The following is a 14,821-nucleotide window of genomic DNA, read 5'->3' on the forward strand; positions in this document are numbered from 1 at the left end:
GCTAGATAAAGGGATCAGTCACACTAATCAATCCTGTGCCCTGTATTTCACAATTTAATTCATTTACGTCTCTTTTCCAAAATGACAGATTATGCACATAAAACCAAGCAGCAGTACCTATCGCATAGTGCATTTCTATAATAAATTTACTCCTCTTTCAGGACAAAAAATGGTATCTACAATAATACCTTGACACTTAAATCTTCTAATCCATAACAGAGCAGTCAATAAAGAGATTATTGGAACATAAAAGGGTAGTTTATCTGATTAAAAGATGCAATAAATTTCAATTGAAAATATCCCCTTCTCAGATAGAAAGTATTTCAAGAGTTTAAACATGTTATTTTTAAATAGAAGGCCACAAATATAAAACTAAAAAAGGCATCTTAAGCCTTGCAGCTTCCTTCCATGGAGGGTAAGTAGTTGATGTTCAGAAACTTGCATTAAACCCTCCTGCAAAAAGGTAAAACTAAAAGGATTGTCAAAGATCAAGTTACTCTGGTCAATAAATATTGGCTAGAGGTTGGTGGTTTGTTGGTTTTTTTCTGTCTTTGTGACACCTTTCTGTGTCTTTCTGCTATTTAAAAGGTATAACTGGTCTACTCATTCATATTTTAGATCATGAGATGCCCCTCTATAGAAAAAATTAACTGTAGGCAGTTGTTATTTCAGAACACTCTGCTTTGATTGGATTTTTTTTTTTTTTTCCTTAATGGCAAACTTGCGAAGATTTTTGTAAAATAATCTCATGGGGACTGAAAGGGATACACATTTCATTCCTATGCACAAAACCGGTTCCCTGGCTGGATTAATGTGGCTATTACTGGCAGAGAGCACATCTTACATTAGTCCCATTAAATTAAACTGTCTGCCTGTCTACATATAAAAATAAAAAAAAAAAAAAAGTCAAGTTCAGGGACAGGAAAAGTAGAAAAGAATAAAAATCAGTCTCTAAAATCATAAAACCTCTTAGGTGCGCAGGTGTGTTTCAATGAACTATAGCAATTTCAGCTGATTGGGCTACTGACATTCATAGAATCACATAAAGCTTCGAGCAGAAACTTTATTTCGTGGGCATCTCTCAAAATCTATTCCTTTTCTATCTATATCTATAACCTTTGGGGAAAACAGCAGAACATTTAGAGGATAAAGCATAAAAGAAGCAGCAAACCCAGTGAAAATATGCACATTATAGACAAAAAGGAAAGCAGAATGATCCAAGACAATGTACAGCTTAGGAAAAACGATAAAGCTCTGAAGCCAGTTTTGATTTCATGCTTTCTAATTTTCTCCCCTTTGCCCTATACAATACATTGTTAGGAGATGAACATGTGCACCTTCCTCACACTTCTGGTGCTTTGGATGTAGAAGGTATGCCCATTTTATGGAGCACTCATACCATGGTATTTGTGTGCTGCCTAATTCATTATCCTGCCACAGCACAAATAGTAAAAGGCATGTTATTTTTCAGCACAGCAATTTAAACAATAAACTTCAGTAAAACACAATCAGACAATTACATGTATCTTGCTCCAAGATGTAGAAAAGTTCATTCTTATCATAATTTGCCAAAGCCTGAGAAGTTTAATACTTGTTTCTCTATGCTCAGCTATTTATACTTACCGAGAACAGTAAGAAAAGCCTTGGACGTTTTGACAGGCATAGTAAATAAAGAGCAGGTGTACTGCCCTTCATCTGACAGAGACACATCACTGACACTGATACTCAGTTCATGCCATGAAGCTCGGACCAGCTCAATTCTGTTGTCCCTCAGAGCTGAAAAGCAAAAATCCATGTTATAAGGTAGGAATCAGTACATTAACAAAGCGTTGTAGGTTATACAAGAGGTTCTATGGAGTAAGCCAGCACACCCAAGAATTCAGGAATATGGACACAGTTGTCTTAAGGCATACTAGTGTTTTGTTTTGGGTTTGTTTTGTTTTGTTTCTCTATGAAATAAAGCACAAGAGTTCACCAAGTTTGCGAATAGTGTACTGAGTGACTCATAATGTATATAAACCTAGAAACTGAGGCACTTCAGTTACCTTTGATCTTCCTCTGAAAAAAAAAAAAAAAATTACCGATTTTTGCCCCTTAACTGCTTTCTTTAGTGCCTAAAATAGCTCCTTCTAAAACTATTTTTTTTTCATGTATTTATAAATCTGGGTGAATTTTGACAATCCTGTTTCATCTACTAACAAAATATATTTTCAATTAAGAAGTCTAGCATTGTGTAGCTTGTCTACAGATTTTTCTCATGTCCATTGCAATTCACATTGAACTGGAATATCAGATTTCTTTACTGTTTTAACAGAATTTCTTATTATGAATATATAGAAATTTTCACTTCTACATGCATATGTAATACATATAACATTTTTAGTGGCTTTACCTTATTTTGATTATGACTAAAGATCTGATCTTGTATCAGAAAATCCTTCCTAACAAAATTTTGTTTTCATGAAACCACTGAGGGTAGAGCAGGAGGAAGATCTACTTCAATTCAAAAAGTCACATTAGGTAATACTTAAAAAAAAAAAAAAAAAAAAAAAAAAAAAAAGTATTTTAAAGTTTATATTTAGATTAACACACAATACAAAAAAACCCTCAAAGCTCCATAATTTGAAAGTGATGATTTTTGCCTCCCCTTCATTAGAAATTATTTTTAAAATAATGCATTACATCATCTTACATGCTATTTTATGCTGTTATAATTTTCAATTGCTACTGCCTCATGATAAATTTTTATGCAGCTGTTGAAATATTTCTCTATAGATGGGGCAATGTGCAGAATTTCATGCACTAGAAAGAACTGTAATGAATTCCACTAGAGCACAAATGGTCTACAGATGATGCCAAGAGCACACCATTTCAATCCAACTGGTAGAGGAAAAAACAGCTGAAATACAAACCACCTGCATCAACTACATTCCTACTGCTCCCCTCCCATTTCTTCCCCTCCACACTTTTTTTAACCTTTATACAACACAGAAACCTCAGCTCAGTCAATTTTATGGAAAACTGGCAAAAACAACAAATGGTCAAGAACTGAGATCAGATATTCTCTGTTTCATCCTGGAGTGAGTTTTTATTGACAGAAAAAGGAAGAAAGAAAGAGTCCTTGCAAAAAAATGCTGCAAATAGCACCAACACAATTCTCCTTTGCAGGAAACTGTTTGGCAGAAGTATTTTCCCTACGTTCTAAGTTAAAAAGCAGTTAATTTTCTGTGCCATCAATTCCAAACCTAAACATCTGTAAGCTTTCCTATCTATGCAGATTTGCAAGAAACCAGTGCAAACACTCCACTGCTATTGCTCAGACAAGGCTAGTACATGGAGTCTTTCTAGAACCTTTTTTTTTTCAAAATTTACTCCTACATCTGTCTATATCCTTATCTGTACCTCTTTAGAGAAACACCAATTCCTCCTACGAAACTTACAGCTACGATGGAGGCCAGAAGTGGTTTATTTCCATTTTTCTGTGTATAGGTATATTTTGCTAAAAGGTTGAAGTTGGATGTGACAAAACAAGGCTGCCTAATGGTCTAGTCCTGGCTCCTGCACCCAGGTCAGGAGGAACCTTCTGGGAGCAAATGAGCACTCTGTGGCATTGGAAAGCTAGAGGTGCTTCTAGCCAGCTAGTGATTTCCAGGTACAAGACTGAACGGAGTGGGGGTCCTGGATGGGGCAGAAAGCAAACGATAGCCAAGTCTGGCTGATGGAGCAAAGAAGCTCATGGAGCCTGAATGGAAGTCACCAACTGAAAGGTGTCAAGTGGTAAGCAAAACTTTGAAGGAGAAGACATTCTCCTCCAGGAGCTAGTGGTTGGGAGGAAAATTTATTTACAGTACTCTGTATTTTATCCCTTTCAGCAGATCTGAGTTCTACTTATTTAAAGAGGAATCTCATCTAGTTTACTGTTTTCTATTTGAAGGACATGAGCTTCAAAACCTTTCTGTGAGCTTTTGATTCCTCTTTCTTTGAAGTGAGAATTGGCCCTAACAGGGCAGTTTTACCACAAGGTTCAAGCCAACTCAAGGTTCTACTACAGCATTTTAAATAAAGTACCATAAAGTAAAATACAAAATGTTCTCTCCTATTTAATTAATAGCTGAAAACAAAAAGTAAAATATGCATGGGGACATTCTGCATAAATTTGTATTTGCTACACACCAATTAACAGACTTCATCTATATGGAAATGCCCACACATTGCCCAATGCAGATGACAGTAAATAATTCAAGCTCCCCAAAAAAGTTAACAGGAAACACTAGGTTCCTCTTTAAGTGTCTCATACTAAATTACAGCTATTGTGTTATACTTGGGTGATGGTGTTTATTCTTCTGCTTCTTAAAAAAGTTGTACTAATAACTCGATTTGTATTCCATGGGTGGTTTCTGAGTACTACTTCTTAGTTTCATTGTGGTAGTGAACAGACCTTATCAATAGTTTGCATGCCTACATTTTTGCATGATACAGTGATGCTAGAAAAAGAGTAAATAAGCAGAATATATATTTGACTTCTGGGAAATATGACTATGTGAAAACAGTACCAAAGAATATCTGACTCCTCTTTCCTGGATTCTTATATTGCAAACACTTATAAAAAAATAAAATGCAACAAGAAATATAATTGCATCATAAATTCTAATGTACTCTAAGTACATTATTTCAGTTTTCTGCAATTCCCAGAAACACATGATGCAATTAATTTGCAAGATATGAAATATTTATGCATACAACACTTGTTCCTAAGCAGATGCACTTAACTTATTCTACCTGTCATTCTTTTTTTTTTCCCTGGAAAAGACTTCCCTTCTGAATGTTTTCTGACACAGAAAGAAGCAACCTCGATAATTTGCATAATTCAGAATATTATGAGTACAAGATAGCAATGTATTTCAGCCACGTTAATTAGGAACTGTTGAGACTGATGGCCATTGGAATAAACTAGTCTCTTTGCTCACAATCATAAAAAGCTGTACTTCACTTATTTGTGCAAAATAATATCATTATCATATGCTGTATTGTGGTGAGATCTTGCAATAGGATTTATATCAAAGAGAGTAAACTTAGAAATTCATACTGTTCTGAAAAACCCCCACATTTCATACTGAGTAGAAAAGAGAGTAGAACCTCTAATCTTATTTCCATAAATGACTACATCTTACTAGTATTGCTGTCGCGTACTTGAAGAATGGGTAAAAAAAAACCAAACAACAAAACCTCTGAATCCTCCAGAGCAATCTGAAGATGTTCTGACAATACTAACTTGACACATGCTGTCATCCTGGGATTCTTGAACAAAATTTTCTTTTTTATGATAGAGTTGGTCCCTCTGTTAGGGGAATAATGTAACCATTAGCTGGAACCAGAAAGATTTTTGTTAGTCTACAGGTCATATAAAACTCCAAGAAATGTAGCACTTATGAAACTGAAACAATCCCTCTGATTTTCAGATTCCAAATTTCTGAATGCAGTATCATCATCATCAAATCTGAAATAGATTCAAGGGATTTATATCCCAGATTCATGTACTGGGACAGAAACATTGAAATTAAGTCTACTTTCACAGGTAATGCTAAGGTATAGGGAAAAATACTTGGTAATACATTTGGCATTTCTGTGCAACTTATTGGATTGGCTGACATATGTATCATTTGGGTCTTTTCAAGGTGACGTAATTTCTACATAAAATTAGCAGAAATAACAACTGAAGGTCTCAATACTGTGGACAGATCTTTGGCTAACTGACTGTGGAACAACAGTATTCTGGCCAATATGCAGATACGTGGTGTGTTTTTTTCCATTAGGAAAGTTATTAGTAACACAGATGAGTTCAAGCAGATACTCCAAACAGCGTCTTTCACAGTTTTGTGTCACTCATATGCTGTGCATGTTTCAACTTCACTGAATTTTTCAACCCATTCATGTACTTAATGAATTCAGGGCATCACTGAGTTTTGTAGAAGGTACTAAGCAAGGCTTTTGAAATGGAAGAACAACGTAACAATTCTTGGATTTTAGTTTAACTTTCATTCTAGTGCATTTCTATTTCTCTTTGAACCCTTCCAAAGTACTTCATAATCAAAAGGAAGAAACAATGGGGTCAAAAGAAATGTACCTCACCTACTTCCAATCATTTGGTCATCTTACAATTTGTGCTCTGGCTTTCGATCTGCTAAGAAAGACTAGATTGTTTTTAGCTAAGAAATACTACTGAACTATTTGATTAGCTTATTTAGAGAACAATGTTCAACATCAAGGCTTTCTCCTTTCTTCCACATTGGATAATGCATATGCCAAGGAGTATGGTGAACTCCCTTCATCAGAAGAGGTACTGACAGTCTCACTAACAAAGGCATCTTCTCTGTGCTTGCTTGCTGCCTTGAAAAGGCCAAAGAACTAGGGACCCAGGACCTGTCTGTACAATGTAATCTATTATTTATCAGAGTAGGCCATATTTAAAGAACAGCCTCATATGCTTATGAGGAAAATCCAAACAGCAAGGTAATTTTTTCAGTAAAATGACAACATTTCTCCATTTCCTGCAATCTGGATAAAACAAAAACAGTTTAAGGTAACTTAAAATGACTTATTATCTTGAACACACCTGCTAAGGGAGGTTTCTCCAACTGTTGCCAACTAACAAGAGAAGGCCAGGATGATTATATGCCCTCCATGAATGGCCTAAATACAGTAAAAGCTTACTTCATGTCAGATTTTCTGCACTGAGTGACATTTTCTCTCACAATCATATTCTGTATTCTCTTTGGTTTACCTCTCTTACAGAGCATTCAAGACATACTGCAATATGCAAAACCAGAAGAACTTGCCTTCTAGGGTGTCTGTAATGCCTATTTCTGGTGTTAAAGAGAAACTGCACTTACATTCTGCTTGTCTTTTGAGAATCAAAAGGATTACATTTATTGTCTTAGAAATTGTGAGGGCTGTCTCACTATTAAATAAGAAATTTAAAAACATAAAGGTTTTGAACACTGAAGGTACTTTTTTATGGTTTTGGAATAATGTTTACCTGTAACTCAAAAAGTAAAACAAAAGTCACATTATTCAGGATGGTATGTTGTCTTACCAGGCCTAATAATCTGGCAAAGAGGAATTATAAGATTTTGTATTATACTAATGCAACTGGACATGTGCCACAGCATAGTAGCCTCAAAAATCTTTTAAAAATTCTACTTCTCAAATATGCAGCTGCAAAAATTAAAATTGCAATATGATCTGGCAAGGTTAGAGATGGACAGAATTAAAATAAATGAGATTCAATAGCTAAAAAGTAGTTGGTAGAAATTAAAATCTTGGAAACTGTTGGAAATTGGCATTTTGAAAGCAGTAATGCAGGAAAGAAGCCCTGAGGATTATACGTGAAATTATCTAACTGTAAGTACAAATGCAGCACCACTTGAAAAAGATGAATCCTGTTCTGGGTTGTACTGATACTGGCAATTATGATAAAAGCAAAAAATAATGCTACAGTATTTCAAAACCGCATACATCATACTGTGTCATAGATTGTAAATTACAGATAGAATCTGGCTCTCAGTTGGGAAGGTAATTTCTGAATATTACTGCATAAGTAATACTATGAACATGAAAATAATACAATGGAAAGCTGTAACAACAGTCCACACACCTACATAAGAAAATACTAATAGAAGGCAGAAAAATAATTCCTATTTCTACAATTTTGAGGGTAACACTGAAAACACAGAACAGTAAGTTTCAGGCTAAAGGAGAGTTCATTTTCAGTGAGAAATATTAGATAGTGACATTACTGAAGTAGAAGGAATAAATAAATTCTACTGCTTTTGCAAACTAAAACAAAGGTACATAGATGTCTAAGTTTGTTCTTCTGTGAAGACTAGACCAGGTAATTTGTCCTTATGCTACTGATGTTGATATTAATAATTGTGTTAACAGTACTTAATCGATTATTGTAAAAGGCAGAGTTGAGCTTGTTTAGGCATTAAAAACTATGTAGCTAAACAGCACAGAGCTCTACCAAGACAGTCTATGTACTTTAAAGAACATCAATTACAGTATATTCACTTTTTCCTCTTTAAGAGACTGCCCTCATGCAGTGACCCTCATGTACTAGCTTTTGTCAGCTTTGGATGAAAGGAATTCCATAGGGCAGCGTACACAGAACATCTCGGCCAAAGTTTACACTCAGCACCACTGGAAATCCAGTTTCCTCCTCAAACCTACCCACTTGCAATGTGTTTTTCAAATATATCTGCAAACAACCATGTGTTAAAGAAGCTGCAGAAGTGAATTATACCGATATTTCTCTAACCTTGTAGAAGGTGGCATTACAGTTCTGCTCACTGACTAGCTAAACTTAATGATTCCATCATACTGAAAGTTTTTAGTGGCAAGAGTGCATAATACACATGGTAGAGTCGTATTTATCATATTGCTTCATATTTATTGGAAAGTCACAGTCTTCTTATTTCTGAATAGTGTGGTCCTGTTCAAACATATTCTTTCACCAGAATTTGGGGAGACCTTCTTATTTATTAATGCTCTAGGAGAGATGTCACTCTACATGAGAACAGCTATAAGACATCCCTGTTCTTTCTGCACTTCATAATCATTCATGCAGATGCATAAGTTAACATCATTCTTCCCATAGCAGATGGCTACAATGGCTAGACATGCAGCTGGAATACTCATTCATCCTAACTATATCAAGAAGTCAGACTCTCTAAACTCATGTTGCAGTCTTTAGGTTCCTCCAGAGGCTGATTAAGAACAAGTAACTGCCTTGAAAATATTACGGAATCTGACCAAAATAACAAAGAAATAATCAACAATTTATGAGTGTAACTGCAATCAACCTAGTAATTGATTCCAGTAGCAACGTAGAGTAAAATACAGAAGATTTTAGTGTTGATAGCAATGACTTGCAGATCTTACTACTGAAGGAATTGAAATACAGTCTCAGGAGAGCTCTGAGATAGGTCTAGTGCAATTCCAGAGTGGATTCTTAGAAGGCTTTATGGTGATTTTAACATCTTTAATGAGAGAGCCCTTTAAACTTTTATGATGTCTCTCATATAGCCTAGCAGCAGACAATCTGCCTCTGAACCACAAGTACACAGATTCTTTCTCTTTTGCGGGATGTGTCTGTTTTCCAGATACAGGTGTGCTGAGCAGGAAATGGTAATGGAAAACAGAGAAATAAGGAATTGGAGCATCTCTCATACACAGAGAGGCTGAGAGATCCGGGATTCTTTAGCATGAAGAAGCAAATCATGCACTTAATCCACTGATAGCATTTATCCCTAGTATCTGACATTTCCAGAGCCATTCACACACACCAGATATATTTAAGTATACCAGAAGAAACTTGTCCATGCTTAACATATATGTTTAGACAAAAAAAACATTCTCATTTCACAGAATAAAACACCCTGCCATGGGCAGAGATGCCTCCCACTACACTAGGTTGCTCAAAGCCCCATCCAAGCTGGTCTTGAACATTTCCAGATAGGGGGCAACCACAACTTCCCTGGGCAACCTGTTCCATTGTCTCACCACCCTCACATTCAATAGTTCCTTCCAAATTTCTAACCTAAATCTACCCTCTTCCAGTTTAAAACCATTACCTCTTGTCCTAACACTACAAGCCCTTGTAAAAAGTCCCTCCATAGTTTTCCTGCAGGCCCCTTCAGGTACTGGAAATACCTCATACTGGAAGTATCCTTCTCACAGGAGAGATGCTCTAGCCCCCTGATCATCTTCATGGCCCTCCTCTGGACTCACTCCAACAGGTTCTTGTTGATCTTGTGTTGGAGGCTCCGGAACTAGACACAATACTCCAGGTGGGAGTCTCACCAGAGTGAAGTAGAGTCGAAGAATTACCTCCCTAGACCTGCTGGTCACCCTCTTCAGGCATAGCTCAAGAAAAGATGCAAGTCTGATGCCATGTAGGCTATCCCAACATTAAAAAAACAAACAAACAAACGAAACAAAACAAAAACCAACAACAACAACAAAACAACAACAAAACAAAACAACAAAAAAACTCCAACACATTTCTTGCAGCAATTTTATTTTTTAATAGTTATTTCTTTCTGCAGTTCATATTGTAGCAGGAGGTAAAAGACTGAAGACAATTCAGAAAGCAAATATATAAAGTAACTACCATTTACAGCTACATAGCTAGAGAATGCTACATAGTCTTCACCCTTGCAAGATATTATTAATATTACTGGGTCTCATAAGACTCACTACAAAACCACCATAAATAACCTGTCTTCAGTTCATTACTTTTGAAGGATAGATTTGTATATCATGACTGTCATACGCAAGGAAGAATTGAATAGTTTAAAATTGTAAGGAGTTTTTCCAATGTTGTCTGCTTTTTGTGGTTATTTCTAACAGTCTGTAAAACACTTAAGCATTGGAGACACAGTCTAAGAAGAACTTTTGAATTGAATTGTTCATAATGGATCAAGAGCGACTTCTAGTTCAGCTTCACAAGCTGGTTGAGATACAGCACAAGCAAAGGAGGTCTTTGGCCTTCAGGGCAGTGAATGTTACAGTGCTCTTTCTTAGGTTTGTCGACAAAGTGCCCGTCAAAGGACATTAACTGCACATTTGGATGATAGCATGCTCCCAGCAGCAGATTACTAAAGAGTGCTGCAGTAACAATCTGCAGTGTTGGATATAATAATTATTTTTGGTATCTAAGTTATAATATCCCATTTGTAATTATACTGTGTCCTTGACTCTTTCTTCTCTCTCCTCTTTTAACTTCAGAGCTGATTCACTTAACTCCTTTTTAGCAAGCATTAAACTACTTTCTCCTCTTCTCCAGGTACAAAACTTAAGAATTCTCTTTTAAAAATTATTTAGAAAGATAAAGCTATTGTCTGTATATACCTGAATCTCCTTTCCCATCCTACTCAACTCCTGGTAGACTCAATTGGTTTGGAGAAACTGCAGATATCAAACGCACTTCCTTTGGTACACAATATTTTTAACACTACCACTTTCAATAACAGCAGTGGTTTTTTTCTTCTGTTTCCCATTGTTTTCACAAACTCTGCCAAGTTTGATACTTTCATAAGATCCTCTTCTTGTCTTGCCCTTCTTTAATCATTGTGTTTCCAAATTCTTCAACCAAAACTTATTAAATTTCATATTAAATTTCTTTCCCCTATAATACTCTTTATGCTACTCAACATATGCTTATCTTCCATCAGATAATATTTCTCAGATAATATGCCTCACGGATCCCACACTTTCCTCATTCTTTATTCCTCTTACTCCTGACATTCCTTCTGTTTCTTTGAAATCTTTCCTGACTACACACATTTGTGCATGTCACCAATCCTTGGAATAAGCTGTCTTTGACTCTACTTGTTCCTTATAGAATCATAGACCAGTTTGGGTCAGAAGGGAACTTCAAAGGTCATTTAGTCCAATACCCCTGCATTAAGCAGGGACACCTTCAACTAAATCAGGCTGCTGTGAGCCCCATCCAACCTGACCTTGAATGTTTCCAGGGATGGGCCTTCTACAACCTCTCTAGGCTTCTTTCTCCTCCTTCAATCTTCTCTTCTCACAATCAATCTTTAATCAATTGAAAAAAACCTGTCAGCATCCATCTTATTAACACTTTTCCCATTTTCTGTAGAAAATAATTTTGTTTCCTCCACATGATAGATAATTTCTCTGAGAATGGGACTGCTGAAAGAAATAAGAATGGGCTAAACCAATTGTATCTTAAATATACAACAGGAATACTGATTAGTAACACTTTAAAAGGGAAGAGTCTGAAAATTAATTTTTTTATGTTTCCAAACATAAACTCCAAAGTACATTTTATCTTTCTGTAACAGAACTGTGAAAATACAACAACTGCAAATTCAAATTACTTTATACTTATCAGCATCCTGAGCTGTATTAGGAAGAAGGCTGCTAGGAGGTCTAAGGAGATGATCCTTCCCCTTTGCTCAGCACTGGGGAGGCCACACCTGAAGTGCTGTGTCCAGTTCTGGGGTCAGCCAGTACAAGAGAGACAGGAACATACAGAAGGGAGTACAACAAAGAGCCACAAAGTCTGGAACATCTGTCATATAAGGAGAGCCTGAGTGCTGGGAGTGTTTGCCCTGGAGAAGAGGAGTCTTGGGGGGTATCATCAGTGTTTAGAAATTCCTGATGAGGAGAGCAGAGAAGATGAAGCCACACACTTCTCACTTATACAAACTGACAGGACAAGAGGCAATGGGTTCAAACTGAAATGCAGGAAACTCAACTTCAGCATAGAAAAATCTATTTTACTGTAAGGGTGGTCAGACAACTGCACAGGTTGCCCAGAGGGTTGTAGAGCCTCCATACTTGATGATACTCAACATTTGACTGGAGAGCAGTCTGATGCAACCTGCTCTGGCTGACCCAGCTTGAGCAGGGTGATGGGACTACATGATCTCCAGAGGTCCCTGCCAATCTCAGTTATTCTATGATTTTCTGATTCATACAGCTTTTGCCTGTATTATATACTACAGAAAATCAAGGTTTTCAAGCATTCCTCTTCTTCTTTCTGGCTTTTAAATTGTTTTCTTATACTTAATAACTGATATCCCGAATAACACTCTGCCAAACTGTACTGAAGACAACAGTTTGAGAAGTACCCATCCACAGAGATAAGTCTTACCTGGTATTGTTAAAAATGTTAACAGATTAGTGTGATCTCCTCTAGAAATGAGTGCCAAGCTAAGTAAGCCCTTCCCCAGATATGCCTTTTCCCAGAACAACAAGGAATCTAAAAATCTTTGATTGCATGAGTGACAATGTTTCCAGTTAGAACACCAGAGAAGGAGGAGCTGGAGAGAAGGAAACCTGTCAGATACTTGTGGTGAGTATGTATGGATGTGCTCTTGCATGTTCCTGGACTGTGTTCTAAGTGTTGCAATCTACTCTCAGCTGCTTTTGCTACTTGTAGGATACCAAAAGCTTGAGCACCAAAGAAAACTGAATTACAGAGTTGACGGTCAGAAACAGTCAGAAATAATAATAACCATAACAACAGTTTTGGAAACTCTGGCAACTTAAGTCCTTGGGGTTATTGAATAGCTCAACAAATTACTTTTGTACCTAGGGTTAATTTATACATTGAGAAAGGGTGTTACTGATAGCCAAAAAATTTAAAATGTTTCCTCCTCAGACCAGCAATCCCATGGTGATACAACAATTCAGCTGGAGCCGAATAAATCTGTTTCAGATAATTCCTAGTAGATGAATACTGAGTTCTATTATCCAGTTATTAAAGGTTTGGTCATGAAGTACTTGCAAAAGCTGAATTACTGAGTATGCTTTTGAACCCTCTATGCTTGATAGACAAGAATCATACCAGATTACTTTATTTCCAAGAAGTCAATTCTGAGAGCAGGAAAAAGCCTCAATTAAAAAATCTGAATTTAAACCTACACAATAGTTTTGTCTAAAAATGCTCAGAGCTGATATTTTCTTTAGTGCTTCCTAAAATTTAAGCTTTCTTTGCAGACTTAATTTTCTCTAGTTGAATCGTGGAAAATATCACTGAACAGTGATAGATTAAAACAAAATAAAATAATTCTCCATCACTGCCACCAAAAGAAAAAAGAAAAAGAACAGTCACACATTTATAGCACAGAAAACTTAAATCCTGTCAATTTAGGAATACCAGCAGATTTCCTTTTACATACAGACAGAGAGAGGGTAATCAGAGCTATATGGATTAATACCAACTCAAAGGCACTGTGAAGTTTTGTAAGAGACCATAGAAATCTACTGTAAAATAGAGATCATGAGATTTATATAAATAATTAGCCAATTCTACAACCAGGCTGTTCTCCTGGGGATAGAGACAAAACAAAATCCTCATATGCAAATCTGCCTTCCAAATTCTACCTACAGACATAAAACATTAAGTGCATTAAAGAAAAAAAGGTGCAAAAAAAGCCCTAGTCTCCCTCCATAGCACTTTAGAGGAGAAAGTTTCTTGGAGAATGCTTAAATTCAGAGAAAGGGGAAGGGGGAAAAGATGGTGGAACTATTTGAGAATCTTGCCCCAGACTATCTAGATCCAAGACTGACAGCTGCAGATGAGCCCAGATGAAACATTACTGACTGTGATGGACAAAGTAGGAGGGGAAATGATGATTATATCGCTCTGCAATGTGAATTGCTGCACCTAAAGTGATGCCTTGAATTATTCTATGAATGTAGTTGCTGATAATCCATTTTAAAATTAAAGATATATTGTTCCCTGTGAAAATGAAATCAAAGACTTGACTCTGATCTCCACCATTATGGAACAAATCAGATAATGTAAATCAAGTGCCACTTTGTAAGGTGATCTCTGCTGGAATAAATTTGCCAGCTGAGACAGACATGTCAAAAAAGCCACTACAACAGGCAGGACAGTCGCTGGCACTCTGCAACTATTTGGTTTCTGATATTTCTATCAATTTATTAAGAAACACTACCTAATTCTAGTTTTGTATTAACTTATCACATAAAACTATAACAAACACCATAAACATGAATTCCTGTGCTTAAGGAAAACCTTTGGGCACTGCTGAAATCCCTCAATTATGCAGTGACAAGTCCCTGGTTGTGTTGCTATGCTCAAGTCTCCCAGGGTGTACAAATACCTATGAGCAAATGCCTGAATTCTTCTGGGTCACTTAACTGCACAGTCAGTGGAAGGTAGGTCCTGTATCTGCATGAGAGCATTCCACAAACAGAATGGTCCTATAATCTTACCCATGAGCCCACCCACTAGACATCCCCAGAGTTACTTGCT

General features: G+C 36.5%; 1 protein-coding gene across 1 annotated transcript in view; it reads right to left on the bottom strand.

The window, feature by feature from the left end:
• Positions 1–14,821, bottom strand: part of CADM2 (cell adhesion molecule 2) — a gene marked incomplete at its 5' end in the record, with an annotated part of 191,978 nt that overhangs the window by 135,037 nt on the left and 42,120 nt on the right. Inside the window, one exon of the mRNA XM_010005524.1 lies at positions 1,624–1,776. Within this exon, the coding sequence (XP_010003826.1) occupies positions 1,624–1,776 (153 nt within the window). The remainder of the gene's footprint in view (positions 1–1,623; positions 1,777–14,821) is intronic.

The sequence above is a fragment of the Chaetura pelagica genome, unplaced genomic scaffold, assembly GCF_000747805.2.
Source record: "Chaetura pelagica isolate M959 unplaced genomic scaffold, ChaPel_1.0 scaffold39, whole genome shotgun sequence".
Lineage (NCBI taxonomy): Eukaryota > Metazoa > Chordata > Aves > Apodiformes > Apodidae > Chaetura > Chaetura pelagica.